The sequence below is a fragment of the Scophthalmus maximus genome, chromosome 8 (assembly GCF_022379125.1).
Source record: "Scophthalmus maximus strain ysfricsl-2021 chromosome 8, ASM2237912v1, whole genome shotgun sequence".
NCBI lineage: Eukaryota > Metazoa > Chordata > Actinopteri > Pleuronectiformes > Scophthalmidae > Scophthalmus > Scophthalmus maximus.
The window spans coordinates 21,361,495-21,389,277 of record NC_061522.1 but is presented as its reverse complement, the minus strand read 5'-3'; the positions used below and the strand labels follow the sequence as shown (position 1 = coordinate 21,389,277).

Genomic DNA, 27,783 nt, shown 5'->3' with positions numbered 1-27,783 from the left:
GAAGTAGGCGTGGTTTATTTTGACAGCAGCAGTGCTCCAACATAGTTACTATGTTGAAGTTTTGGTTTGTATGTACAAAAGGATGGAGCGCTGGTGGAAGTGTCTTTTTAAAAGATTTGTCTGAGGTGGCTGTTTCCATGGACTCTGCTGGACTATTCTTCAGATCTCAAAATAAGGTGAATTTTTTGGGATTGATACTAGCTGATTAACGACCTTTTGAACCACAAGATTTGAAAAATAACTAGCTATTGGGACTGAGGTTTTACTTGACACCTAAGGCTACCTTGCCTCTTGGAGACTGAATCACTCAGGTTCAAATCTGCGATAATGCCTGTGATTGTGCTGGAGGCCAAAGACTTCACCAGTCCTCTTTTTTTGGTGCGCACATGGGAGGTCTTGTCCAGTTGCACTACTTTCAGTCTCGTGGCCTCGCTGGAACCTTCGGAGTTCAGCAAAAATCAATCTCACCACCAACACGTCAACACATTCAGGATCTTCTCCATGTTTACCTGGTGCTTCTTCTTCACCCTCACTCTCCTCATCCACATACTCAGCGTCATCCAGTTTCACAGCCTCATCCCGGTATCCTGGAAGAACCTGACTATGACAGTGGCAGTGTTGGGTGCACTGATGTGCCTCGGTGCCTCTGTACTTTTCCCATGGATCGTCATGGATCACCGAGTGGTGACGCCGCGCTCTGTGGCAGCTGCGGTGGTTTCCTGTCTCACCTTCCTGGCCTACACTGCAGAGTCCTACGTTCTTCGCACCCAAGCCCATGAACAAAGAGGCTACATGGGCAGCACGGCTGGTCTCCTCAAGATAGTCCAACTGTGGGGAGGCTGTCAGGTGATACCCCTGCTTGTTGAGGTGGTGTGTGGACTGCCTGGTGTAGTACACCGTTGGCAGGTATTGGTTACCTGCACAGCGTACGGTGTCTGTGTCCTTATGTGTGTAGTCACACTGGTGGTTATATTAGGTGACTTTGCTGCGCGATGTCTCCTGCCTTTTGACAAATTGATGGCTGGCTTCAGTCTGATCGGGGTGTTGTTCTACATGGTGGCCACAGTGATTTGTTTTACCGAGATCCTGCAGCTGAGAGAACTTGGACAAAGCGCCCCCAACAAAAGTGCCGAGCTGGTTATCATGGAAGCCGTGGTCGCCAGTATTACACTGTTAGCTTACACCATGGACCTTGCCTTCTCCATTAAACTGCTGTGTGACAGGAGTCATGCATGAAATGGTACATCACATTAAATGCACTGCCTGTAAAGTTGAAAGGAAATGTTTTGTTGCTGTGTAATCAAACTATCTCTCTAGACCTATGGAGAGCTAACTTAGACCTATACAAGTTGTTTACATAGTAAATTTAAAGCCAACCAAAAATATATAACTGATCACCAGGATCACACTGTATTGTTGTTGTACTGATATGTGAAAGAGCTGTGTGACATATGTAGATTAATGAACTATGACACACATACTCAGCAACCACTAAATGTGAGTTATGTGTCAGGTGCACCTACTCATAAGCACATGGCATCCTTTATGGATAACGTGGTGCATGAAATGCACTGGTCGCTGAATTTAATTAATTTCAAGTTTATTTGTATAGCGCCAAATCACAGCATACATTGTCTCAAGGCACTTTACATGGTAATGTCAATATTACAATATTACAGAGAAAATAAAAACCAAATAAAAAATCCCACAATGAGCAAGCTCTTGGCGAATTGGCGACTATGGAGAGAAGAAAAAAAACTCCCTTACAACAGGAAGAAATCTCTGGCAGAACCGGGCTCACTGAACAGCAATCATCACTAATGAAGACAAAATTTCACACTGATGACTGTGAGGATATGATCAAGACTTCAAGATCTACAAAAATGAATACAACTGAAGTACAAAGGTGCAGAATATCAATAAAAATGTTTCTCTCACCACTGACACAGTGTGGATCAGATCATTCACTGTACTGCAGTCAATTGGAGCTTATATAGTTGCCTTTCACTAACACTAGGTGGCAAAACTCTGATTTACACCTATGATCTTAGTCACACGGTTGGATTTACAGTGTAAAAGAATATACTGAATGTAATGTACTGAATGTTTTCCTTTCACTTTCGCGGCTAAATTATATAGGCGATCAATTTTAATTTCATTGTATTTTTGTCATGTTTTGATATACTTATACTTGTTGTGTTGTTGTTGTTGTTGTTGTTGTTGTTTGTTTGTATCGACAGCTACACTGAACGAAGGGATCGTCAACGTGTCGGCAAACTTGCGAACACTTGTTTTCCGGCAGGTGGCGTAAAAAAATGCTGCGCAGCGCTGCGTGAACTTATTTACAGTTGACACTGTTTCCCCCTCTCACATCTGCCTCATCTGCTCCAGACGCGTCAAGCTGCTCGCCGTCGGGGAGAAAAAAAAAAAAATCGATCGACAACAGTTCGCAAGCGAAGCGCCGCCGCGGGGCCGCGCCCCCGCCGCGCCCCCGCCGCTCGGGCTCGACTACTCTGGCCTCGATGCTCCTTCAAGGAACTGACTCCGGTGCGTCGCCTGTCAACAGGCTGCGCGAGCGCAAAGCAGCCGCTGACGCCGCTCGGCGCGTGGAAGTGATAAGTTAATACACGCGCGCGCGCACGCGCACACTGAGGTTCGCGACTCGCTTTGGGAAGTTCACACTCGCCCGCCGTGTCGCACGGTGAGCTGCCTTCGACTCGCCTCTCTTCTTCGTCTTTCCTTTATTTGTTGTTGAAGCAGTTCGGTGACATGACCTCTCGTTCAGCTCCGACTTGTAACGACACAAGACGCGTGCGAGTCATTTTTTTGGCGGGGGGACAATTCGTAGTGATAGTCGTCAAAGCGCAGAAAGGCTCAGAAAGTGACGTTGTTAGCTTGTCGCCGTGCTCGCTCCTGCTGCCTCCAAACTTGACGCGTCTCTGTTCGGACTGTTAGCATGCTCGTTAGCCCGCTCGGGAACACCCGTGTCCGCCAGTGCTGGGAAAACCTGTTTCTTTGTTTGCCGTACGATCGGGGCACGGTTTAACAAGCATTGTCCTCAAAGGACCCCCGTCGTAACGAACTACTTGTTCGCCGCGGAGCAAATACACTCCCGCTAAACTCGTTTACACGTGGGCGCATGTACATCTGTGATGATTTAGCATTTCTCTCTCTCCCTCTCTCCCTCTCTCTCTGGTGGTGCGTTTCTCCCCGAAGCCCCCTGAGCATCATGGACACGTGAAACTTGACTCTACTCTCCGGTAGGCAGATGCGAGTCCCAGGCTGGATTGAATGGCACTGAGGAGACAAGGTGAGCACTCTGCCAGTAAAATTTGAACTGCTGATCGATCCTCTTCCTGAGCTACCAATGACCTTAGTAAAGCCCAGATAGAGAGAGAGGGCTCAGGAGAATGACGGTGAGAGTGGGCAGTGAAAAGGAATCAAATGAAAGCTTTTGATCCCTTTTGTATCAGACTGTTTTATCCAGTTATATTCCCAATCCGAACACACACACACACACACACACACAGAGATATGCTGATGATTGCATTGCAACGGGTTTGCCATCTTTATCAACCACCTGCAGTGATGCAGGTGCACAAACATGAAGTTGGCGATAGGCAAATTGGCCTCTGAAGAAGCCTGGTGTCCCTGGGTGGAGGACTGTCTCTAGAAAACTCTCCAGAGCCCAAGGCCTCGGGCTTGTTTTGTTTTGAGACCCTTTGCACATGTCGACAAAGCGAAAGTGAAGGTTGAATGGTCCAAAAAATTGAGGCCAACTGATGTGGGATTTTGGGGCCAGAAACAACAACAACAACAACAATAATTTTAAGGGAAAGAACTTTTTGATATGGCTGTATTGATTTTACTTCATTTTAGCAATGTATGTCACAAACTAATTGGCAACTTACCAGGAAGACCCTGCTTTGACTCCTCACCGCTGCCCGCTCAGCTGCGATGCGTGTTTTGTTACGTGTGCTGCAGGAAGTCCTGCGTGAATTGTAAACAACGGCTCTGGAGGGAGCTCTGCCGGCCCAAATATGCGATGACGCCGTTTCTAGGCATCTTTTTCTGCGTTGTGTCCTGGAATGCAGAATCCACGCGTTCTGCTTTCATATCGCCGCATACATGGTCAACATGCCGATACCAATATATCTGTGATAGGCCGATATCAGCTGATATATCGCTCTTGCTCCGTCAGCAAGGTGTTATTCAGGTTTTTTTGCTCACAAGTCCTCAAGGTATATTATGAATGGTAAGTCACTTTCCATGCAAGACTGCCATGCCTCATGTCCTCCTCCTTTTGAACCATTTTACAACTGATAGCAGTCTCAGCGTTTTTTTTTCTTCTTCCTTTCAGTTTGGGCCCATGAACCGGCTTTGATATCTTTGTGCCTAAGTCATGTTGTGATGATTTACTGAGCACAAAATCTGCTGAAGCGATATGCACCCCTATACCTCCAGGCCATGGATCCAGTCTTACACACCAGACCATTGTCCTTGGTGATGTTGAGTTTCTGAAATTTTAGTTCACTCTTTGTTTGTTTTTCAGAGAACAGCATTTAGGTCTGTAATGGATTGCAGAAGTAGCAGTAGGCTTCCATGTCATCAATAATGTAATGTAAAAAAAATGTAATGTAAAAAAAAGCATCCTAAAGGTGATGTTGAATCCACAAAGATGATGTTTGTATGAGTTTTACTATTTTTAGACTGTGAACAAATCCCATGAAAAGACTAAAACCAAGGAAGGACTACTGATCCACTTATAAGAACTGTCTTTGTATGCAAGCACTTTAAAAAGCCATGCCACTTCATTGGATGGCATATTCATTATGATCAACACAAAATGAAAAAGTGCATTTCAGGTTTCCATAAAGTACACTCATCAATCATCGCATATGCTCTCAGAAACTCTTCCATATTTGCAAATTAACAATATCTTGGTCAAACTGACTAGTATGGGCTTTATGAGAAGAAATATTCAGAGGGAGAAATACAACAAAAACGAGTTACCACGAAAACTGTGAGTTCACTCTTGATAGTCGCAATATTGTGTTATATGGGGATGAATGTCAGGTTTACCTGACATCTGTCATGGATAAGACACCGCACAGTGGTGCGTGCTTAGCTGCCATGCGAGAAGGGATGAGTGAGAGAGGGAGGTGTTAGAGAAAAGAAAAAAAAGGGGGGGAACCCACAATTCTCACACCTGTGACAGACAGAAGGGGGTTTAGGATTTGAGCAGCAGGTGTGGTGAAGGGAGATGTCACACTTCGGCAGCATAACGAAATGATTTGGAGAGGATCTGGCCTCCATTTCCTGTCGGTGAAATTATATGTAAGAATAAATGTGTGCTTATCCCTTTGCTGAATGTTAACTATTACTGCTCTGGTGAAGGGGTCACTGCAGTGGATCCCCATCCGCATATTTGTTTTGGAATAGGAATTATTTTTTAAATGCAAGATGCCCTTATTCCTGGTGTATATAATTAACAATTAAAAATGTACACACATGTCCCTCTTCCTGATGATAGATAATTAGAGTTAACAGGATAACTGCATCTTTTCCTCAGCTCGGTTACACCTTTTCTGAAATTGTTATCTTCACAATGGCTCATTACAATGCAGTTTAACGACTCCTTATATTACATTTTAGTTTCTCTTTGCTCTTGGAGATCATTTGCCTACCTTATTCAAAAGAAAAGAAGGCTTGTTGCTTTTGCTAATGAATTGTACAATATTTTTCAACTGTTGGCCCGTCAACTGTTTTTGCATTTCTAGTTGGGTCGGTTTTCGGTCATATGCTTCTCTATTTGGCTTTTGACTCTTGAACATGTCACAGTTTACCTCAAGGTGTCTTTGGATTAAAGGTAGTACAAACCGAGCCTCCTCTTTTAACATAAACATGAGCTTTGGGGCATCATGGCTCAGGGTGCTTAGTGCCTTGCTTCAAGGCTCCGCGTTCCGTTCTTTTTCAGCCATCTTGTCCAGCTTCCTACGACAAGTTTCCTGGTCTACATGTAAATGGAGCTCCTTTTTTAAGAAAATTCATTAATCTTTTCTTTTGTTGAAAGGATAGATAGGTAAATTTTTTTGTCCATTAACACTGGTCAACCTTGACACAGTTAGCAATCTTTAAAACAAAGTGCAAAGATGTAAAGCCCAGCCTATTGTCACAAGAGTGTGCTTGTGGAGGCAACTTTTATCGGAGCAATGCCAGGGCTTTGTTGGACATGTGATCTTGCCCGAATTCCACACGGGTGTGTCTTTGTTTGTGGTCTACCTCTTTGTAGATATCTATAGATGGTTGTAATCATTATGATAATGGTTGTGCACAGAGCAGTGGCAATGTTTTTTTGTTTTACTTTAACTGACTTGTTACCAAATAATAAGATCTGTTATTCAAAGACACTTGTTAGAATTGTGTCTTGTTGCTGAGCTTCCCTCCTCCGGTGCCAGCAAACGTCACAATGTTTGTAACAGTCAGATGCTGCTCCCTCACCCGTCCAACCGCTGAAATAATGACCATTACTGAGACATCAGGAGAATGTGTCCGCCTGCCAGCCAGCAGCCATTCCAGGCCTGTTTCAGGTGCTGTCTCCACCCAGCCGCCATCATGATAATTACTTGTTACCAGAAGAGCGAGGGAGACGGAGACGAGGTGGGAGGTGCGAAGATGTATAAATTTAACCTGCCTATAAATATTACTTCACAGTTCCACACTTGAAACAGAGACATTCACAAAGCTGAGAGCCAAAATGCTGAAATAACCCCAGAGATATCTAAGCATCAGTGCAGTCATTATTAAATTTAATATTTAAGCCCAAGAAATAGACCGAACAAATCAAAACATTAGAGCCACTCTTTTTCAAATCTCAAGCATTCATTCACCATGTTCTGCAGATTAGCCTGCAATATAATGAAATAACACGGACCAATTCAGTATACAGTACCATGAGCTGCTCTCACACTTGAAGACAAAGAAGCCTTTTGTTATTACAGTTTGAAATACTTTCCCCAATTCCTTTCACTTTTTCCGTCTCTGATACATGAACAATTATTGTGTTCCCTGTGTTTAGTTAAGTCCCCATTTAACTTATTGTTGGCCAGGAATGCACAGTTAAGCCAGAATTGAGAATCCTGATTATCTTGAGATACATTTTAGAAATGATGTTGATAAGAGGAGCAAATTCTTTTCTACAACATTTTACATTTTTATTTTAAAAACAACAGATATTGTAAATGAAACCTTTTCAGTACTGTGAAATCTTTTCCACTGTTGTGAGAAAAAAAAAATGTTAGAGAAAAAAAAAATCCATTCTGTTCTGAGACATCAGCAGGGTTTGTGCCATTGTCTGTTTTCCATTATGTATTTGTTGAAACTAATGAGTGTAGTATGTTGACATTTGCCAAGGACGGGGAACTATTTGGGGAAACAGAAGACCTTTGTGGAAGCAAAGCAGGAAGTTGGTTTTCCTGGGTTCGATCAGAATAGGCGAGCAGGGCAGATGGCTGCCCCAAAGACCTGTGCCATTCATCTCGCCACCAGGGCCTGGCTTGTTTTGCCATTTACTTGTTCTCATGTTGGATAGACTGGTTTTTGGATACATATCTTGGAGCCTTTTCTTTCATCAGTTTTCTCAGAAGTATAAACCATAACTAAACCAAGCACTTTGTCAAACCCTTATGAAAAGAACACTCGTGTGTCTGGATAGCCTGTCTCCAAAACAAGATTACATGGATGACCTATTGTGCTCATTAAAGCAGTGATCTTGACTCTTCTTTGTTTTTGTAAAAGGACTGCACATGTGAATAGCCGCTACAAGGTTACTAAATGGTAACTGAAGCCAGGCTCATGGTTACCTTACTTCATAATCAGAAGAATATAAGCTAACAAGAAATGGATTATGCGAGTGATAAAATAGATAAATGACGTGTCTCCTGTGTTGAGGCCGAGTGGGTCTCTGTAACTGGAGGAGAGGCAGAGCTCTACTCGATTTATGTCACCGTTTTGTCGTCGCCCCTGCAGCCAAGGAGTTCATTCAAAAATAATGAGGGTTTGTTGACAAGGTCAAGCAGTTAAGTGAGGAGTGCATTATTTAACACAGACAACCTCTGAGTCAGTGAACTGACATGGTCTGCGATGGGCTGAACTTCAGAGTGGTAATAAACCCATTCATAAACACAAGGCTCCTTTATGTTCTAATAGTATAAGCTAGTAGTAGTGTTGTGTTTATGTTGTGTTTATGTTAAGCCAAAATATTTCTTAAATTTTTTTACTTCCCGGAATCGGTGGATCATGTCTGTCACATGCTCTCCATGAGCCAGCATGTTCTCACTGATGGGATCCACAACAGCTGAGCCACTGCAGGCCATGATTAAGCAATCCAACTATCCTGATGACCATTTTATAAAAAGTCCAGATCTGTCACAACAGCTGTGTGATGTTTCCTTGCACTCTTGGAGTTTATAAAGAAAATTAGTTTTTCTCAATTACCGAATAGATTAATCAGCAACGAAATGATGTACAGCCCCTCTTTATTCTGTTGTTTTCGTATTTTGAATGAATATTAATCGACAGAGTAAATGAAGAAACAGTTTAGTTTGATCATGATGATGAACAGGATGTAGCAATTGTTAATTAATGCTTTCTGTGCAGGTGACTGCAGCAATGCTTTTTTTTTGCTATTTTCTATTCCATTTTTCCATTAATTTTGTATTAAAAGTAGATAGAACTCATCAAATATAATTTACATCTGTGCGTTCACTTCTAAATGATTGCAAACTAAGGACACAAATTTGGAATAGTCTGTCTATTCATTTTTATATTTTTTTTAGCATTTAGTAGGTCAATCTTCTTTCAAGTAAATTGTGGGGTGGCTGCTCTTATTCACTATGCATTTGGCTTTGCAAAGCAGAGTCGTGCTACATTTCTCATGATATTGATTAAAAATGTGTATTGCATAGATAAAAATATATTAAATTGGTTTATATGTAAACAGAAGCAAGCTGTGTTTTAAAAATGAGCACAAAAGCTCAGTAATAACACCTAGTTCAACGTGTGTTTTTAATGAATTCATTTTGTAAACAAAAGGCCAATCTTTTGGACAGTATCTGTTACTTTCACGCAGCATTATCTGTTTCAATCCTCGCTAATGTGTGTTGCCTGAGAGGGTTTTTTGCCATTGTGTTCTCCTCATCCAATGTCTCAGCATGGGACAGCTGATGTTCTCTGATAAAGCACTTTCCTAGGAAAAACCTTGCTGTCTCAAAAGAATTCGGGCCGGATGTTTATACGGACGTCATATATTTGCAAATTATACACTGCACATTGGTTTATTGGTTTTAAAGGGAGTCATGAGACTCATTTGCGTATTTGCAACTGTAAAATTTTTATTTCAGATAAGAGAAATGGAACCAAAAAGCTTTGAGTTTGCGACGGCTGTGAAAATGAAGAGGCCTGAGCATAGAATGAAAATACTATTGACTTGTATTTTAACTCCGGCTGTGTAGAATCAAAGTGGTGCCCTGTGGTGATCTTCTAAAAACAATAATATAATCATGTTTTGCCAGGTTATTATGTCGTTCATCTTTTTTCAGTGGCATTGTGTGTGCTAGTTGGCAGAGAAAGGTTGGGAGACACTTAGCCACAGTGATCTCACTGCCGAACATTTCAGTCCCGGCCTGTCACACCAGTTTGTCAGCATTCTAGAGAACAGTTTCTGTTTTGTCAGGCTGCTATTGTTTGTCCCAGAACCTGAAATCTGAAAGGATTCGGTGAACTGCATGTACCATTTTACCACAGCCAGCCATATGTGCTGCTCACTTATCTACTCTGTGTTCTCTCAGTTCAGTCAAGCTTTCTTTTTACACATTCACTTTTTAATAAACAATGGGGCACATAATCGCTCTGCAGTTAGGTACCTGTTGGTTGTGATTGCCTCTGGGGTTGTTTGGGCAAGTAATGTGAGAACTGGTCTGTGAGACACTTTGCAGGTCATTTGATAAACTGTCAGTGTAAGCACAAGGAAATCCATCACCTCTGCAAACAAACAGCAGGATTTGAAGTGGGACTTCTTCAAATCCTTCCTAGCCAACCTAGTTCAGGGATAGTGGTCTGCGATTTCCTTATGTCTTCCATGGGGAAATGTGTGAGGCATGTTTGCAAGAATTTTTTCACTCAGTAATTTTCCCTTGTGGTTTAATCTCTGTCCCTTAGCAAGCATCGTCTTAATGCCACTGATATTATCTGAAACATTGACATTTGAGATGCTCTGTGGGGGTTGGCGTGGTGGCATATTGGCAGAAAACAATGAGCAGGATGACTTGCAAAAATTCACTCATCATGCGATCGCTGGGCTGTAAATAATGGGAAGGTGCGGTTCTCCTCCTGATACAAAAGCGCAAGATGGCGACATCCATATCAAGGGTATTTTAGCTTAGTTTTTGTACACCAGGAGGAAGAGGAGTGCCGTCGTCTTTCTTTATTTACAGCCATTGGTCTCACCAGACTCCTCTTCATGAATGTGTTGCTGCTGAAGTATCTGTATGACACATGAAATGTATGAGGGCAGGTTTATTTGCTTCCCGACAGTATCATATGCGGTCATAGACTGGCTCACAAAGTGCGATTTGGAGCATGAGGTCATGGAGGAGGTGGTTCCACTGTGGGGCGCCAAGTCATGCCATGAAGAACCCAGGGTTTCTCGAACAGCATAATAAAAAGCATAATAAAAGATTCCTCCCTTGTGTACACACCCATTGTTATACCGTCAGTTTATGACCCTTTAAGTGTCCAGTTTAACTTTGTAAATGCTGTAAATTCCTGTTTCTCCTTTTACTGGTCCCACTTTTACTCATCTGACTACATTTGCAGCAATACTTCCTTAATTTGTTATTATGAGACTGAGAAAGAATGTGAACTCAGCTGTAAGTGGGGGAGGGAGGAGTAGAGATACAGGAGCATGAGGTCCTTAAGGCAAGAAAAAAAAATATGACAGTTGCACTACTACCTAAGGAGTTTAGCTATTTATAAGACAGTCAACATGTCTTATAGTCCTAGACTGTTTGCTCTCTACTGTGGCTCTGTCAGAAAAACTCCTACAAAGAATTTCTGTCTCAGAACTTCTTTTGAAATGTCAGTTAGCTTATTCATCCTTTCAGTTTCATTGTGCTGCATTAAGCTGAGTGATGCTCAGACCAGATGCCTCTTAATTTTAAATTTCCACTGGGTTTTGAACATATGTCACTGGAAGGTGTAACAGTGTTGCATTTCCTATTCCTGTGCCTAGTATTTGAGAAATCATGGTGTCCTCATCTCTCAACTTTGACAACTGTTCGGATCACACACTAGTGCACAGATTAATTAGTAACAGGCTTCGGTCCTGAAATTTGTTTTTGTCGACCAGACAACAGCCCAGAAAATGACACAGAGAGCAAGGGTCAGCAGAGTGGGTCAGTCTGCTCTCAAAGCAACTCATTAGTACAAGGATCACTGTTGGGAAGCCAAGTCGGTCTGCTGGTTAAGACCCGGGCTTTGAGAATAAAGGTTGTAACCCACTCGCTGTAGTCTACACTGTATTTTTTTAGTTTTGCCTTTTTTTTACATTGAGGTATTAACCCTTTCACAAGAATGCTGCATTGATCTTATTTTCATTTTCTCCTCTTCTTCTAATTATTAATAATTAGCAACTTAATAAAGTTGTTCTTCGTTAGTGGTATTCCTTGCCTGGTACAGCACTTATTGCATGAATTATAAAAGGGTGGCTTTTATAACTACTTTATAGCTTGGCTGATAAATGAACTCCACAGAACACACAAACGTTCCCTGTAGAGTTTTTTCTCTGTGTCCCAGTTTTGTTTGTCTCATGAACACACACGAGTACATTCTTGTATATGCAGAGCACACAGTCCTCTCAGTGGTTTCGCAGTCCGCAGGTTGGTGTAACACACTCAGGTACACTGCAATGAGTAAGTAAATGCAAGGAAGAGGAACGCTCCTAAGAAACAGATTCAAATTAGCTTGGTTTATGACATGTAAATATAACTTCTGTTGGTTCATAAGAAGGCCCCACAGGTCTCCTTTAGGAATCATACATTTTTTTGTGAAGGTCTGAGATGAAATGTATACATTTGAGCTGTTCCCATTCAAAATTCTTTTATTGTGTGTAAAAGGATGATAACGGGAGTTCCTTTTCATGCATGTGTTTTTAGAAAACCCTGTCCTCCTCTTTTTCTCTAGATGAGCACCTTGATTTTACCCTTTATCGCGAATGATTACATTTATAAATTTAACTTAACACTTGATGAAGCTACCCTACATTGTTATTATTTTTTGTTAGTAGATTTTCTATCAAACGACAGCTTTTAATTGCAACCACCGTCCACATCACCAGAAAGTCCTTTTCCAGTTCATTGGAACAGAACAGCTCAGCACAGCCGTGTAAAGCTTCTCAGTTTGTTTTGCGAGGACATCAAGTGTCGGCTGCTCGAAAACCACAGAAGAGAGGTGTGAACACATCCATCCCTAATGAGCGCAAAACATTAGGGCTAACGAGACTGGCTTGCTTCTGTAATTACCTTCATCAGCATCAATGGCAGGATATCGTTCTTCACCGTCGTCCAAGTTTGCTCCAGGGACACAAGACACACAGGCGTCTTCATTGACAATGTGCACACACGGTATACACTCTTATGGAGAGCCAAATACATAAACAAGTAGCTATACACGTCCAGCACTATTTGTTTGTTCCATTTCCGTAGTGTCTAATTGAGAAACGGAATCAGCTGTCAGACCACAAACACGCTTATACTTTCAAACTTTATCACTAACATGCTCTTGGCAAATACTGGTCCTTTGAGTGTTGAATGTTGAAATGAAATCCATGTCCAACAAGCAATCCAATTGAATGGCTTCATTGTGTTGCTGCTGACCAAAGGCTGGCCAGCTGGGGACAGAGGTGGGTGGCAGACTGCCTGGCTGAGTTGCGCTCACTTGTGACCCATGTGACAGTGAGTGTGGTCAAGTTGAGTCTGCATATGTGTGAGCCAGCATGGTCTCATGCCACCTCTGTTCACTGGACAAGGCACAAGGACACCAGTGCCAAATGTCAACAAGACATTATGGTTTTTCTATTTTTCCCTAGTTGAGGACTTCACATTTATGCATCAAGCCAATACATCTTGTGTTTTGTTGCCAGATATGTCCAAGCATTATTTCACCAAATAATGTTTTTGACAGTTAATACACCTATTGAATTGTGTGAGTGTTGGGAATGGGGAAGAATGGAGCTAAGGAAAAGTAGAGCTTAAGAATGAATTCCTTTTCATCATAAGCACATTGTTCTGCTTTACACTAGGCGGCTCAGTAGAACTTACTTGTTATGCATGTACATTCTGTGATGTGGGAGTCTGAAAGCTCACCCATGATCACACAAATTCTTACTTTCTGCACAGTCAATAGCACACTCACAATAGGAGTCTTACTTACTTGTTAATTCACTTCAAGGTTTTTTATTTACAGTATCTGCTTTTGAAAAGTTACATTACTGGGACTAAAGTTAAACCTAAAAGTAGCTGCACACTTCACTGACAGGGGTTTGTTTCAGTGCGTTTACCCTGGTTAACAGACCTAGGTAACTCCTTTAGTAACCAGGGTATTCGTGCATGTGTACAGCTTAACCGGGGTAAACTCGGGTTACGTGTCCGTGCATGCCCCGTACGTTATAACTGCCCCTCCTTACTCGCACGAAGCAATGCGAAAAAAACGACAGCAACAACACAAGCTTTACCTTTAAACCCAAGGACATCACCATGGCAAGTAACGTTACTAAGGCATGTACGAAATGTACAGCGAGGAAAATTCGTCCACGTTTTTCCCCGCTTTTGTTGTAATTTTGAAAAAAGTCAACCGGAAGAAAAAAGCCTTATTTCGACCAGCTGTACGTTGGCAGAGCGCCACTTACTGTACTGGATGCAGAGTAACTCCCGTCATTCTTCCCTGCTCATGTACACGGGGAGAACTGGCATAACCCGGTTATTCACTTAACCGCGGTAAGACCATACCCTGGTTACTGTTGTGCATGTAAACTGTTCTACTACTGACACAGCCATTAGGATGAAGACTAAACTCAGACTGTATTTGCTTTTGTTGTTTGGGTGAGCTTTAGCTTGTGCCAGCTTGTCATAGGTTTTCTCTAAGCTTATTAGAACCCATTTGCCTGGCTACTGTATTATGTCCCCATTAAAAATGTGGATCCTTTTCTTTGTCCCACACAAATGGTCAGTCGATCATTTATCAACCTATTGTTGCACCAAACAATCTGCGTCAGCAACATTACATCATCCCAACCTCAGTTAATTAGCTGGACTTTGGCTGATGTCTGTTTTGTCTTATGATACACACACTCATAGTCACAAGGCAAGACTGTTTTATGTGTTTTAGATATTTGACCTCAAATATGCATGATCTAGAGCTTGCCGTTTATTAGATTACATGTGTAGGATTGTCATTACCAGTGTAAAGTCCTGTCTAAATGTCAATGATGTCAGGTATGTGGTTTGTTTTCACAAGGCAGCTGCATATTTCATACACCTTGTGAGGCTTAATTCTTGTTTTAGCCATTTTTGGGGGGGATTCTCCCCTAAATGCAGGTTCTCAGACCAACCAATTGGATTCGCCCATGAGGTTACAAAAATGTGCTCTCTTATCTTATTGGCTTCCCACTGGGGAACACTACCAAGTATGTTTGTGTGTCGTTTTGAATTTATGTTCCACTTCATGGTGAAGTTGGAGCTGGTGATTGAGTCTTGTACTGTAGGTAAATGTTGTTTATTTTCAGCAACCAAATATTATGACAAGGCATAGGTCTCAGAGGACAAATGACAGCTACTGCAAATTACTTCATCACCTGACAAAATGATTTGATCAAATGACTTTCTTAACCAACTGCCAAAAAAGTTTAAGCATTTTGCCTGGTGGTGTCAATTTTCTAGGCTGCAATATACTAACAAGCTATACAATATGATAGCAAGCTCTTTCACTGAAAAATTATTTGAGACTATTGTTTTGCTTAACAGAAAATAAGGGCTCAGGTCCACTTACAAGCCTTTCAAAACTTTCAATCAAATCTCATGGTCCAAAACTGTAACTGTTGTCGGATGGGTTGTCGCCTGTTGTGTAGTGGTCAAGTCCCATTTTTGCCAAACGCAATTTTTATATTTAAAGGTGACATATATTGCTCATGTTCATACTTTTTTTTTTAAACATAATTTGGGTGACCACTTGAAAAGGTTTACATGATCCAATGTTCAGAAAACGCATCAATCCTCTACTGCCCATTCCTGCAGCTCCTCTTTTCACCCTCTGTCTAAAACGCCTGGATTTCTTTTAGCCCTTCCCCCTGATAAACCCCCAGTCTGTTCTGATTGGCTAGCTGGCCCAGTCTGTTGTGATTGGTCAACTGATTTCAAAATGTGAAGGAAATGTCACGCCCCTTTCCCAGAAAAGTGAGGAAGGGGTGTTTTATACTACAGGGTGGTTTATTTTTCAGCAATGTTTTTTCTTAAAGTCTAAAATGATACTGTTATGACTAGTCACTTTACTGACCAGTAGTATCAGGTCTACTTTAGTGTTATCTCTTCTCTTTCTTTGCAGACTGCAACTCAGTGGGAGTACTGCAATGACCAGCCGACATCCTAGCCATGCAGAGAGCGGTCACTCCACAGACAAGCAGCCACCTGCCGCTGCCCCCAAGCTCCATGTGCAGCGATCGCTGTCAAAGGAGAACATCACCATCCACTTCTCAGCTTTTGGGACGGAGGAAGAGGAGGAGGAAGAAGAGCTGAACTGTATAACTGTGTCCACTACCTCAGCCACTCAGAATGACTCAAATATCGTGACAGCCTTAGAAGCAAGTGAGGAGATGTTTGAAGCAGTGCCACTGGACTCTGCAGATGAAGTTGCAGTCATTCCTGAAACATCCAGACTTTCTCCCTTTTCTAAACATCACACTATTGGCTCTCCCACACAAACTCTGACATCGCGTATTGCTGAGCAGAAAGGCTCAATTTCCAGCTCCTCTCCTACAAAATCTTTGAGCTTTCCCTCCAGTGAAAAACCTTTTCTAAGTTTGGTGAAGTCTCTTTCCTCAGAAGTCTCAGAGATCCGTGATGGAGTCTCTTCTGTTCCTGCTCCATCAGTACGGCATAGGCATCTCATGAAGTCTCTCGTCAAGTCCTTATCGTCTGATACATCCCAGGACTCATCCTCCTCCTCCACACCCTACCGTCTTCCAGAATCCCGCCTTAACCTGCAACTCTTCAAGCAATTTGCGCAGTCCCGGATGCCGTCTGCTACCATGTCGTCAGCTGCCGACTCTAAAACCGCCCCTTCCTCTCCATTAACCTCAACAGATAACCGCAGCTTCTTCAAAGTCTCAGACGTCGAGGCACGAATTGAAGACACCAAGCGTCGTTTTTCTGAAGTCATCTCTGAACCGCTCCAGCTGCTGAGTAAGATCATGGATGAAAAGAGTAGCAGCTTAGTGAGTGGCAGCCTTTACCGGCCAAAGGGCCTCTCTGTCAGTGCCTCAGAACTCTCCAACATTACTTCAATCAATTGTCATGTGGAGAGCAACAACAATAACTGCATCAAGGAGGAAGAAGGAGGCGACTGGGAGGATGAGCGCGTCAACAGTGGGGCCTCTGGCCCCCCGGAATCACAGGTTCCTTCAACTGTTCACACCAAGAGCCCCAACAAACCATCTTTACTTTCCATGTCGTTGGAAAATTGCTCTATGTCGGCTCTTGCCAAACAGGAGGATGAGGACTTTTGCATCCTGTACACTGAGGACTTTGAAACGTGTGCCGACACAGAAGGGGATGGAGGCGATAGAACTGATGATACGGGAACTGGTAGTCAAACTAAAGTGCTACTAAGTGGTAGTACTGAACCGTGCAGTGAAGATGAATCTGAAAATACAGTGCCGGTACCTTGTGTTCCACACTATACTCTCATCATCCTCACTGTACTGGTCTATGGTTATTTTGTTTTACCTCTGCCCAGTTACATTGGAGGAATGCTGCTTGGGACTGTGTTTGGATTTTTTTTAGCCATTGGTGTTGTGTGGCTGACGGGACCAAAACCTTCTGGTGGTTTTAGACGTACCAGACATCATGGGAAACTGTGGAATCTGACCAAGTTGGACATAAAGGAACCAGAAATCTTTAAGGTTGGTGAATCTTAACCTCCTTTTGTGGTTGATTTCAGACTCCTTGGATTGATTCTGTCCTGCTCAGCCATTAGCACCAACGTCTGTCTGGTTGATTACTTCTGTCCTTGGCCTTCTTAAGTCTTAATATGTCAATTCAGTGATGGAACACTTCAACACCGATCGTTTAAAAGATGTTTTTCCATTATAATACATAATTGCCCATTTTATAAAAACTGATTTAATCGTTGTAAAACTACAACTCTGATCTACAGAGTGTATGAATCCTGTTTAAACCTTTATAGCCCATCAGATACACGAAAAAAAAATACAACATATTGTTGTCTACATGGACAATATTATTGCTACATCTTTAAAATAATAAAGGGAAACAAGTGAGAGGAATCTGTGATTCGGGCTATAATATAATGTTTACTAATTTTTTACTTTTTCACTCAGCTGACGTGACACACTAAAGATCAAGAAAAAAAACAAAGCATTTCATGGGCACTATTAGATTATTTTGTTGGCACTTTCACTGTTATTAGACAGGACAATAAAGAGCTGGACAGGAACTGTGGATGTTGCATCTTACCATTAGTCTCAGGACACTCCAATTTGTTGAAATGTTTGATAAATTCCCAATATTGAATTTATACATCCACCAACATCCAATAACCACACACCTATCCTGTGAATTAAATTTACAGCACTAAAGTCTTCACCATCATTACATCCTCTGAGGTTTTTGTTGCAATTGTGGAAAACAGTGAAAATATACTACTGTACTACTGAGTACAGCCGTATCCGTGGCTGATGAGTGTGATGTACATCTACTGTATATCCAGATGAATTGAAAGCTTACTCCCAGAAAGCAAACGACAACAAACAGTATATGTGGATAGAAGACACTTTCTCATCAGTGTGACGTTCATAGAAAGAGACTGGATAACCCTTGCTGTCAATATAGAAACGTGGGTGACAACACACTGTGAGATAGCAGATACTTACAGTGTCCTCATTTTCCAGGCACAGTTTTTGATTGCTGTCATCTCTATGTTTGTAGTTGTTCAAAAGTATTTTTTCTCTTCAAATGCTCAAAGGGCTACACAGTACGTGAGAAATTAGTTTTTCAGAGAGAGAATCATCTATATGGGGGAAGCTTATTGTGACTGTTTCAGACGTCAATCCTCAAAATGTAATTAACATTGTGTAAAATGGCTATGACCTCTTCGCAGGGCTGGATGAATGAGATATTGAACTACGACCCAGAGATGTACCACGCAACACTGACGCACTCGGTGTACGTCAGGTTGGAGGGCTCCATCATTCGTCTGTCTAAGCCCAACCACAACATTGCGCGCCGTGCCACACACAATGAGCCAAAACCCGATGTCAACTACATCAGTCAGAAGATCTATGACCTTACCAATAGCAAAGTATGTTGTTGCGTTACCTTTTTTACCCTGACCTGTACATATAGAATTATATACGTTGGTTCTTCTTTAAAAACATAGTGTCCCTTATCTCACTTGATAGTGTTGACTGTAAACAGCTGTCACTAATTGAACGGATACTGTAAATCTTTGAACGATCAACACATTATCTGAACAAGTCTATGCTATTTTCCAAACAGTGTATATAATAGTTAATGGCAATTGGACACAACTGAAAATTGTCTTCCTCATAAAAAAGCTCTGAAATTTGTAAATAAAATAAGATAAATTAAAGATTGTCTGGAAAGCAAACTTTATTAGTTACTTTTTACCCCAAATCTCCCCTCAGGTATATCTAATGCCTCAGAGCCTGGCCAGGAAGCGTGTGTGGAACAAGAAATACCCGATCTGCATTGAGCTTGGCAAACAGGATGACTTCATGTCAAAGGCCGAGGATGACGGGTTGGAAGCCAATGAGGGCACGGGCGTAAGGGACAGGGGAGAGAGCAGTGGAGAAGCACAGGAGCGAGGGTCTCCACCTTGGTCCAGTAGAGACCTGACCCTTTATCTGTTCGGAAGGACTGGAAGGGAGAAGGAGGAGTGGTTCCAGCGGTTTCTTTCAGCTTCCAAACTCAAGGTGGACTTAAAGAAAACACCCAGTGTTACAGCGAGTAAGAGCGGTGAGCAACGCTGACGTTTATGTCCACACACTCTTATCTACTCCTCTTCTGCAGTTGTAGTGTTTTGAGATTTGTCTTTTCTTCTTACCTAGTTGTGTATTTTTTTTTCCATGCCTAAGAACATAAAAGTTCGGGTACTTTAGAAACAGCAAAAACTGAGAGTGCAGCAGCATCTGAGTCCTCAAACCTTTCCGATGTTTTCTGTGGCCCACAGCTCTGAGCTCTCACAGTCGCAGCAGCAGCCGCAGCAGTCTGGACGAGGCTCTGATTCCTCAGCCCAGGCCAAAGGACTTGTCTGTCTCCTCAACAGCAGCAGGCAGTGCCAAAACCAAGCCGCTGTTGGACTACAGTGTCTATATGGCCAGTTTACTGCCAAAACGGTCGACAGTCAGCCCTCCAGCTGCCAGCCCTGCTCTCCAGAGTCCTCAGAGCAGCCCTGGAGCTGACAAGAAGGTAGCCCCTGCTCATCTCACATTTACACTATTAACACCTTTCCTTTCAAATTGTTCAATTTAAATCTCACCGTGAAACAATCAGTGTGATGCGAACCACAACGAGTAGCTGCTATTGATGGTCAGACGAGTAGAATCAGTTGTATCATACAGACCATCTAATGTTGTGTTGCCTCGCCTGCTGTGTTGTTTAGCTTCAGAGCACCACTTCAGCTCAGGTGCTGCACAGGGAGGAGGAGGAGGAGGAGGAGGCAGCTGCTGTTGCCTGGGTGAACGCAGCTCTCGGTCGGGTCTTGTGGGACTTTCTGGTCGAGCCCTACTGGGCTGACCTGGTCTCCAAGAAGATTCAGATGAAACTCAGCAAGATACGGGTGAGTGGAGCAAGGCCCATGGCAACCTTCCCCTGTAGAACTGGTTTGAATTTAAAGAGGGAAGAAGTAGAGATGGAGTCGTGTACAGACACACACACACACACACACACACACACACACACACACACACACACACACACACACACACACACACACACACACACACACACACACACACACACACACACACACACACACACACACACAAATAAGCTCTCCAATCAGTGTGTATCTGTGTGCCCCAGTAGCTCCTCACTAGGCTTAGAAGTAGAGAGAGAGAGACAGAAACACCTCATCTGTCTATCTATCTCTTTATCCCACAGTTTCTCTCTGATCCTGTTCCTCAGGCCAGCCTCTTTTTTTGCTTCATCTCATAATTTGTGTTTTGGTCACTGTGACTGTCCACAATATACTGTGACAATAGCTTCAGGAAAAATTGTAGTCTTAGTACAACAGCCTCAAAGACTGAGGCGCAGACTGTTGATTATAAAGCACGGTTAAGGGGGACTGTACTGTATCACCCATGCATAAGCGTCTATGTGCCTGTATTGGGATTGTTTTTGCAATGTAGTTCTATCATATTCTGCAGATTAATTATTCATGTGCATTGTACTCAGCCCAGTTGTGTGCTTGTCTCTTTTTCCAGTTGCCTTACTTCATGAATGAGCTAACCCTGACAGAACTGGACATGGGCTCAGCCACTCCGAGGATCCTTGGGGCATCCAAGCCTTCCATTGACTACCGAGGCAAGAGAGAAATAGATTTCCAAACAGTAACACATCTATACACAGACAAACACACAGCAGGTCCTATAGAGAGATACTGGTCTGGTCAAAAAAACCAAATCCAATCATTGTGCAGTATTTGTGAAGCCAAAGTGCGTACCTCAGTGTTTCCTTGTTAGCATGTCGAAATTAGAGATGGCAAAGATAAACAATGCAAGCCAATAATCTGTCGGGATCCCAGTTTGGTCATATGAAGTAGTTGGTGACAGCTTTTTTACGAAATCAGTTAGTGGAGGTCATAAGCCCTGAGTCAATCTGTGACCTCAAGTGCATATATGCATGAATGCCATCAAATCTACACACATACTTTACTTAGTTGTTTCTCTGTCAGATAAAACATTGCACCTCTTGAATCATCTGGGTCATTGAATGAACAGAATCTCTACCAATAAACAGAGACACACAGATGCAGCAACTGGTTAACTCTATGTAGGTTGTTAGATCGCTCAGTCTCCATCATTCTCTGTCACTCGGACTATCCCATGAACACAGAGGAAGTTGCATATGTTATACCTACAGTATCCACAGTGTAGTTGTGTCTACACAAACACTTGCAGTGGCTTACATCAACCTGACTGAACTATAGTTTTATATTCAGCCATATTCAGCTTAGTGGGTAACACTGCTGACTTTGTTACAGAAGCTCGGGGTTCGATTCCAAGGCCATCAATGCTACCTGCCTCAATGATTCTGTCGCTGGAAATGGATGAATGAAATGTGATGTAATATTCTGTGGATTTGAGTACAGTGTAAAGAAGAATAAGCATCTTCTAAGCCAGAATGATAGTTCATTTCACAATCAAAATGAACCACCAAACAAACTGCTTCAACTCCTGGCTTAGAGGCGTGAATGTGGAGGAAAAAAAGATGTTGCATGTATTTTGGAGTGGTCTCACAGTGCACATAGAGGATGAAGGTCTGCAATCCAAACTAGCAGTCAGTTCTCTATAGTATAAAGCAATGGTTATAAATGTAGAATGGTTTGGACACTTTTGCAATCCACTGCGTGGTCACACGCAAATGGATAGAAGTGACATTTATCCTCATGACTGCCCTCTACTCCCATTCTTTCTCCAGTCTTCTTGCTGTGACTAATCAGATCACAATACCTAGGCTGTGTCAGCATGGCTCCGACCAGCTCTCCATCCACACACCAGCAGCCCATAACCCCTCTACTGAAAAACAACACTGCCCAGACTCGGATGCTCACAATGAGATGCTGCTTATGACCAATTACAATGCTTCTAATAATAATTTAATTTAAATCAGCAGTATAAAACGGATACAAATACTGAGATCAATGAAAAAAAAAAAAATCTAATTGAAAAGCAATACCAACAGAAATGTCCCATCGTGATTTCGGTTACTTATTCTGTGCTGTTGCTTAGGGGGTCATGTACTTTTGAATCAGCGTTGACGTCACAATATCTTAAAACACCGCAAAGGGGATGCCAATATAATTTTTTTAAAGCCCTAAACAGTGGGAAACTGTTGGAGCGATAGTCAATAACAACAAGAGCTGAATGAGGTTTATTGTGCAGCATACTGTGGCGTAACATGCACTTACACCCACTCAGCCTGTCAGGCATTGGTTCCCTCGAGGTTAGAGAGACATGCTCCATGTTTCTCGGTTAAATAAAGTCTAGATCTTTCCCTTCCTCTGCAGCTGCTGCCAATCAAAACACTGCTCAGAGTTCAGCACAGTGCTGTAGTTGTTGTTGTTGTTGTTGTTGTTTTTTGTTGTTCACTGGTTAGCTGGGAAGTGTGACAAAAAAGTGCTTGATTAATATGAAGAAATCACATACACCAAAGATGTTAATCACTAAAACTCTTCGTTATCGAAAGACTTGTTACGTAAGTGTACTGGGATTTGATGGGGTCTTATGGTTGTTTGTGGATCAGAAATATTGAGGTCTTAGCTTTGTGAGTGATCATAGATTTCCCCCATCGCTGAAGTTTCTGGCTAGCTCTGCTCCGGCTTCCGTCAGAAGGAGCTTTTGTGCGTCGTTTTAAAAAGAATCCTCCCATCATCTGTCCCCATGTCTTTTGCACCACGTTGCTTTTCTCATTTTTCCCTAGGAATCTGTGACGGATCCGTCTCTTCATCTCTTTCACACATCTCGCTCAGTCTCCTGCTCTCTCTTTCCTTGTTTTTCTCTTCCCCTTGCATTCACTTTCCTATCGTCTTCCTCTTTGTGACCTCACTCGCTTTGTAGTCGCAGTACCTCTCTTCCTCCCGCCTGTTCTATGAGTCACTGCTACACGTTTGTCTCCGCGGCGTTCGCTTAACCCTTTAATGAGCAGGAATTGATTGCATCTCCAACCGAGAAGGCAGGACAGCTTTTCTCAGATTGGGTCCAGGCAAAAGCGACCTCAATAGCCACTCCAATTATGGTTGGGAATGCGTGCATTGTAATTTGGAAAGTGCAAATGTTTTGAATCTTTTAACACATAACTTGTGAACAGATGTCACTGTCAAGCTAAAACGGCAAAGTGCCTCTTTGCTAGATATACTGTATTCCTTACAAGTAAGCGGTAGAAAGAAGCAGGAAAGCAACATCGCTTGCTTCTGAGATCTACCATGTACTTGTCGAAAGATAAATGAAGGCATTACTGATCGTCGTTGTAAGCGTTTCTCATTTCAACGGCTCCCACTTCGGCAGATAAAGTGACTGTTTTGCTCTGTTCTGCTTCCGCGATCAGTAGCCGTTCGCATAAAAGTGGTCACATAAAGGGTGAGAAAATGTTCACTGAAACGGTTCAGTTCAGTTTCCCCTTTTGACATCTCCACTGGTTTTACAGTGGCTGTGTTCTCCACGCATCTCAAGTTCCCTGCTCCTTCCTGGAACAAGCATGCTGAGTGCAATGGATCGATGAACCTCTCCAAGTGTGTGTGTGTGTGTGTGTGTGTGTGTGTGTGTGTGTGTGTGTGTGTGTGTGTGTGTGTGTGTGTGTGTGTGTGTGTGTGTGTGTGTGTGTGTGTGTGTGTGTGTGTGTGTGTGTGTGTGTGTGTGTGTGTGTGTGTGTGTGTGTGTGTGTGCAAATGTCAGAAATGAATCGTCTCTGCGTGCTTTGTACCTCTGCTGTGCATGCACATATTTTAATGCAATCTGCCTCATGCTTATTTTTTTTTACACTGTAATGTCAATTTGTAGGCTGCATACAACTTCTGACTCTTCGCCATGTGGTTTCACCCCAATTAGGGAAGCACTGCCCTGATCCAGCAGCTCACACCGAGGCTTTTCTCTCCTCTCCCAAACTAACAAAGCACAGTGCCCAGCAACAAATGGCCGACCAAGCGGTGCCTCTCAGGGCAGACAAGTGAAGCGGGGCCCACTGGGCTGAGCAGACCAAGCATGTTTCTCTGACTATTTTTGCTTGGTACTTTTTAACCTCTCATTTCTTCCCCAACATTTCCTCACTCTCTGTGTTTACCTCTCTGGTACAGCAGGCTCACAGCATTATCTCGTCATTTAGCGGGTTTTTTTTTTCAGGCAGTGGAATAGTCAGGACGGGGCGCGCAACCTCGTTGCTGTTTGTCTGCGTTTTTTTTGCCTTCCCCCCCCTGTTCCACTTGTATCCACACACATCCCTGGGCTGTCGTCAGGAAAGCTATCTAACTGTAATCATTAGGCCGCTGGTAGCTGTGCACCAAAGGTGGCACCACAGTTAACTCTTGCTTTTCACTTTATTCATCTGCTTTCCTCTACTGCCTCCTAGTGGTGCACAGAGAACACACACACACACACACACACACACACACACACACACACACACACACACACACACACACACAGTTGAATGGTTAGTTGTTGATTATTGTACACAGGAACATGTGAAAGGGGCAAAAATAGTCAGAACAGAGATCACATAGTTTGTCGGCTTTTGAGCAGTTTGTATAATCTAGATTACAGCAGGTTAAGCAGAGCAGAGGTAATATGAATAGTGAGAGAGGGCCCTGTTTGTGCGTCCAGTTCGCCCCTTGCTGATACCACTCCTCTGTTCAAAAGTCCTTGATCGTGATCTCTCCCTCTTTCTCCTCCCTCCCTTCCACGGGTCTTCACTCTGTCCCTTCTTATCTAAGATGAGGGATCAAGGAAATAATCCGTCGGGGTCTCTGTTGATGCTTGGGGAAACGAAGGGGGGCACAGAAAAGGGCAAGATAGCAGGGGAACAATGTGAGAGGTGAGAAAGCAAAGGAGAGAGAAACATGGAGAGAGTAGGCAGTTAGGGCGAAGGGGGCCTGTGCGCTCCACGTCTTCTCTAGATTCAACTGTGCTGAACACCCTCAAAAACCAGGCCTTTGAAAATACAATGATATTTAAGATGAGGTAATGGAGATTTGTCGGCTGGTGGAGGATCTGTTTATCTCGAATCCCCACATCGTACACTACATAGTTTCACTATTGTCATCTGCATCTCTGATCAACATTTCCACTTACCGTCTGCTTCCCTCAGGTCTGTGGTTCGACCTGGAGCTTTCCTACAGTGGCTCCTTCCTGATGACCTTGGAGACTAAGATGAACCTCATTCGTCTTGGCAAGGAGGGCGAGAGCTTCCGCTTAGGGGAATTTGGCAAAGATGGGTAAGACAGTTGAGCTCCCTCACACCACATGCACATTGTACAAATGTCCCTAGATATTTCTTTATTGGATTAGTCGCCCCCCTCTATGTGGCATTGAAAAATACAGCTGTTTTTCTCTCGAGTATCTGCCACAGTCTCTGGCACCTGACCTGTCTCACTCTGTGTTTTATATCTTTTCTGTTTTTTATATCTTCTCCTTTCTGACCTCTCTGACCTCTGGATTCTACCTTTTTATGTGGCTGTTAATTGGATATATTTCTGCTCCTGGTGAGTGCTGCTTACTTTTCCACCATCGCCACTTCTCATTTTCTAGTTTTGCCCATAGTTTCGAGGTTGTCTCATTTCATCTAGTGCTTAATCTAGTGACATTTTTTTTTCCTTTGTGTTAACAGTGCCTGTTTCAATGTATTTAGCCCTTTTTTATTTTCTGTATCTCATTTAGACAGAGAAAACTATTTGTTACACTGCCGCTTTAATTTCAGCAGACCAATTGACCAAGATAAAATGAGAGATTAAATTATTTGAAAACTCTGGACCTCTATGTCAGGTTACTTACAGCAGAGAAGTACCAATCATACTTGATGCTGATTCTGGTCAGTGTATGTGCAGATACTTAGTATCAATACAATAAGAATTGTAATCCAATATATGTATTTTGACACTGAAACTCAAGCATTAGTCCACTGTGGGTGAATGAGTTCAACGATAGTGAAAACTCACTTCATCACGTTGATAAAGAAACTGTATTGATGGCAGATACCTGAAAATGTTTAGTGTCGTGTTAGAACAGTGGTGTACAGTACCAAATAATGAGAAGTGAGACCATGTCTGCCAGTCCTCAAAAGAAATTAGGATCTGAAAGTTCAAAACACAGATACAGTAGTTTGTGACTAACTGACTGACTTCCCTTTTCCAACCAATAACTTTTCCGAAGCTTTACCGTGTGTTCAGGTGAGCTGATAGTTATTAACACGCACATTTGCCACTGATGTTGTCCACACCTCATTTTTGCGTCGTTGTCTTTGTGCAATACAGTAGAATTCAACTACTAGGCACAAGGAAACATGGCAGGACCGTTTGGCCTGATCCACTGGTGTTTGTTCATATGTTTCCAGATACAGGCCGCGGACTTATTGCTTGGCTGATAGTGATGAAGAGTCGTCCAGCGCAGGCTCATCAGATGAGGAAGACTCCTCAGAGCTCTCAAATGACTCTGCTGGAGCAGAGGGGTGAGAACAAGTCTACATACATTCTGTATAACTGCTCATGTACCATAAACACAGGGTTATTAAATATATATTTTTTAAGCTAAACAGACTTATTATAGACTATAGCCCTAACCCTCCTTTTGTCGAACACAGTTTGGTCGGAGGCCACAAGCCAAGCAAGATCATGCGCTTTGTGGACAAGATCACCAAGTCCAAATACTTCCAGAAGGCCACAGAGACGGAGTTCATCAAAAAGAAGATGGAGGAAGTGTCCAACACACCCCTCCTGCTCACAGTCGAGGTGCAGGAACTCCAAGGAACGCTGGTTGTAAACATACCCCCTCCACCCACCGACAGGATATGGTACGTGAAAAGAAGGTGTTGTTTTATTCTCCTGCATAATGTGCGGAATGCTGTGCATGGTCAGTTTTCTCGTGTTTGTCAGAGCAGCAAATAATCACATCCTCCTTAGAGATGAAACTTTCCCACAGACTGTAAAACACATGCGAGTCTTGTGGATAGCAAAGATGACTCATGTCAGTCTCAATAACTTCTTGCTACTTGCTCGATAATGGTTAATTCATTTGAAACATGTGGATGTTTCCACACCTGACATTCATTCTAACATGATGTTGCATGTTTTATTAACACAAGAAATTGAGCTTGGCCACCATTTTGTTCATTTGTCAGCTGTTCAATGACTAAATGGTTTGTTATGTTGATATCTTTGGGTTGCAGGTATGGCTTCAGGACACCGCCTCACCTGGAACTGAAGGCGCGGCCCAAACTGGGAGAAAGAGAAGTAACTCTGCCCCATGTTACCGACTGGATAGAGAAAAAACTGATCCAGGAATTCCAGGTATTAATAGACTCTTAACATTTCACTTTTTATGTTATGGAAATTTAAAGAATTAGAGGAACCTTAAATTGCTCAGTTACATTAAGCTCCAAACTCACTAATGTTACAAAACTGTTACTTAGAATCGTTAAAATCGTAAACCATCTGAACTAATCCCGTTTTTGAAACTTGTTTAAGATCGACACTGTTTACCATCTC

At 42.7% G+C, this 27,783-nt stretch overlaps 2 protein-coding genes across 6 annotated transcripts in view; both read left to right on the top strand.

Annotated features, from left to right (window-relative positions):
• The first annotated feature begins 58 nt into the window (after nt 1–58).
• LOC118312021 (testis-expressed protein 2) overlaps nt 59–27,783 on the top strand; it is a 29,827-nt gene continuing 2,102 nt past the window's right edge. The window contains exons 1-12 of one of the 5 annotated variants that reach the window (XM_035636260.2): nt 59–176; nt 3,217–3,310; nt 15,655–17,230; nt 18,448–18,648; nt 18,995–19,325; nt 19,540–19,778; nt 19,972–20,148; nt 20,795–20,894; nt 25,392–25,518; nt 26,634–26,747; nt 26,880–27,089; nt 27,465–27,585. In XM_035636260.2, the coding sequence (XP_035492153.1) occupies nt 15,680–17,230; nt 18,448–18,648; nt 18,995–19,325; nt 19,540–19,778; nt 19,972–20,148; nt 20,795–20,894; nt 25,392–25,518; nt 26,634–26,747; nt 26,880–27,089; nt 27,465–27,585 (3,171 nt within the window). In that variant the 5' untranslated portion in view covers nt 59–176; nt 3,217–3,310; nt 15,655–15,679. The other 4 variants (XM_035636261.2, XM_035636258.2, XM_035636259.2 and 1 more) reach the window with 4 other exon arrangements.
• Nucleotides 170–1,944, top strand: LOC118312362 (myeloid-associated differentiation marker-like). Its single transcript, XM_047333658.1, has one exon. It carries the CDS (start codon nt 328–330, stop codon nt 1,234–1,236), a length of 909 nt encoding a protein of 302 aa, XP_047189614.1. The 5' UTR covers nt 170–327; the 3' UTR covers nt 1,237–1,944.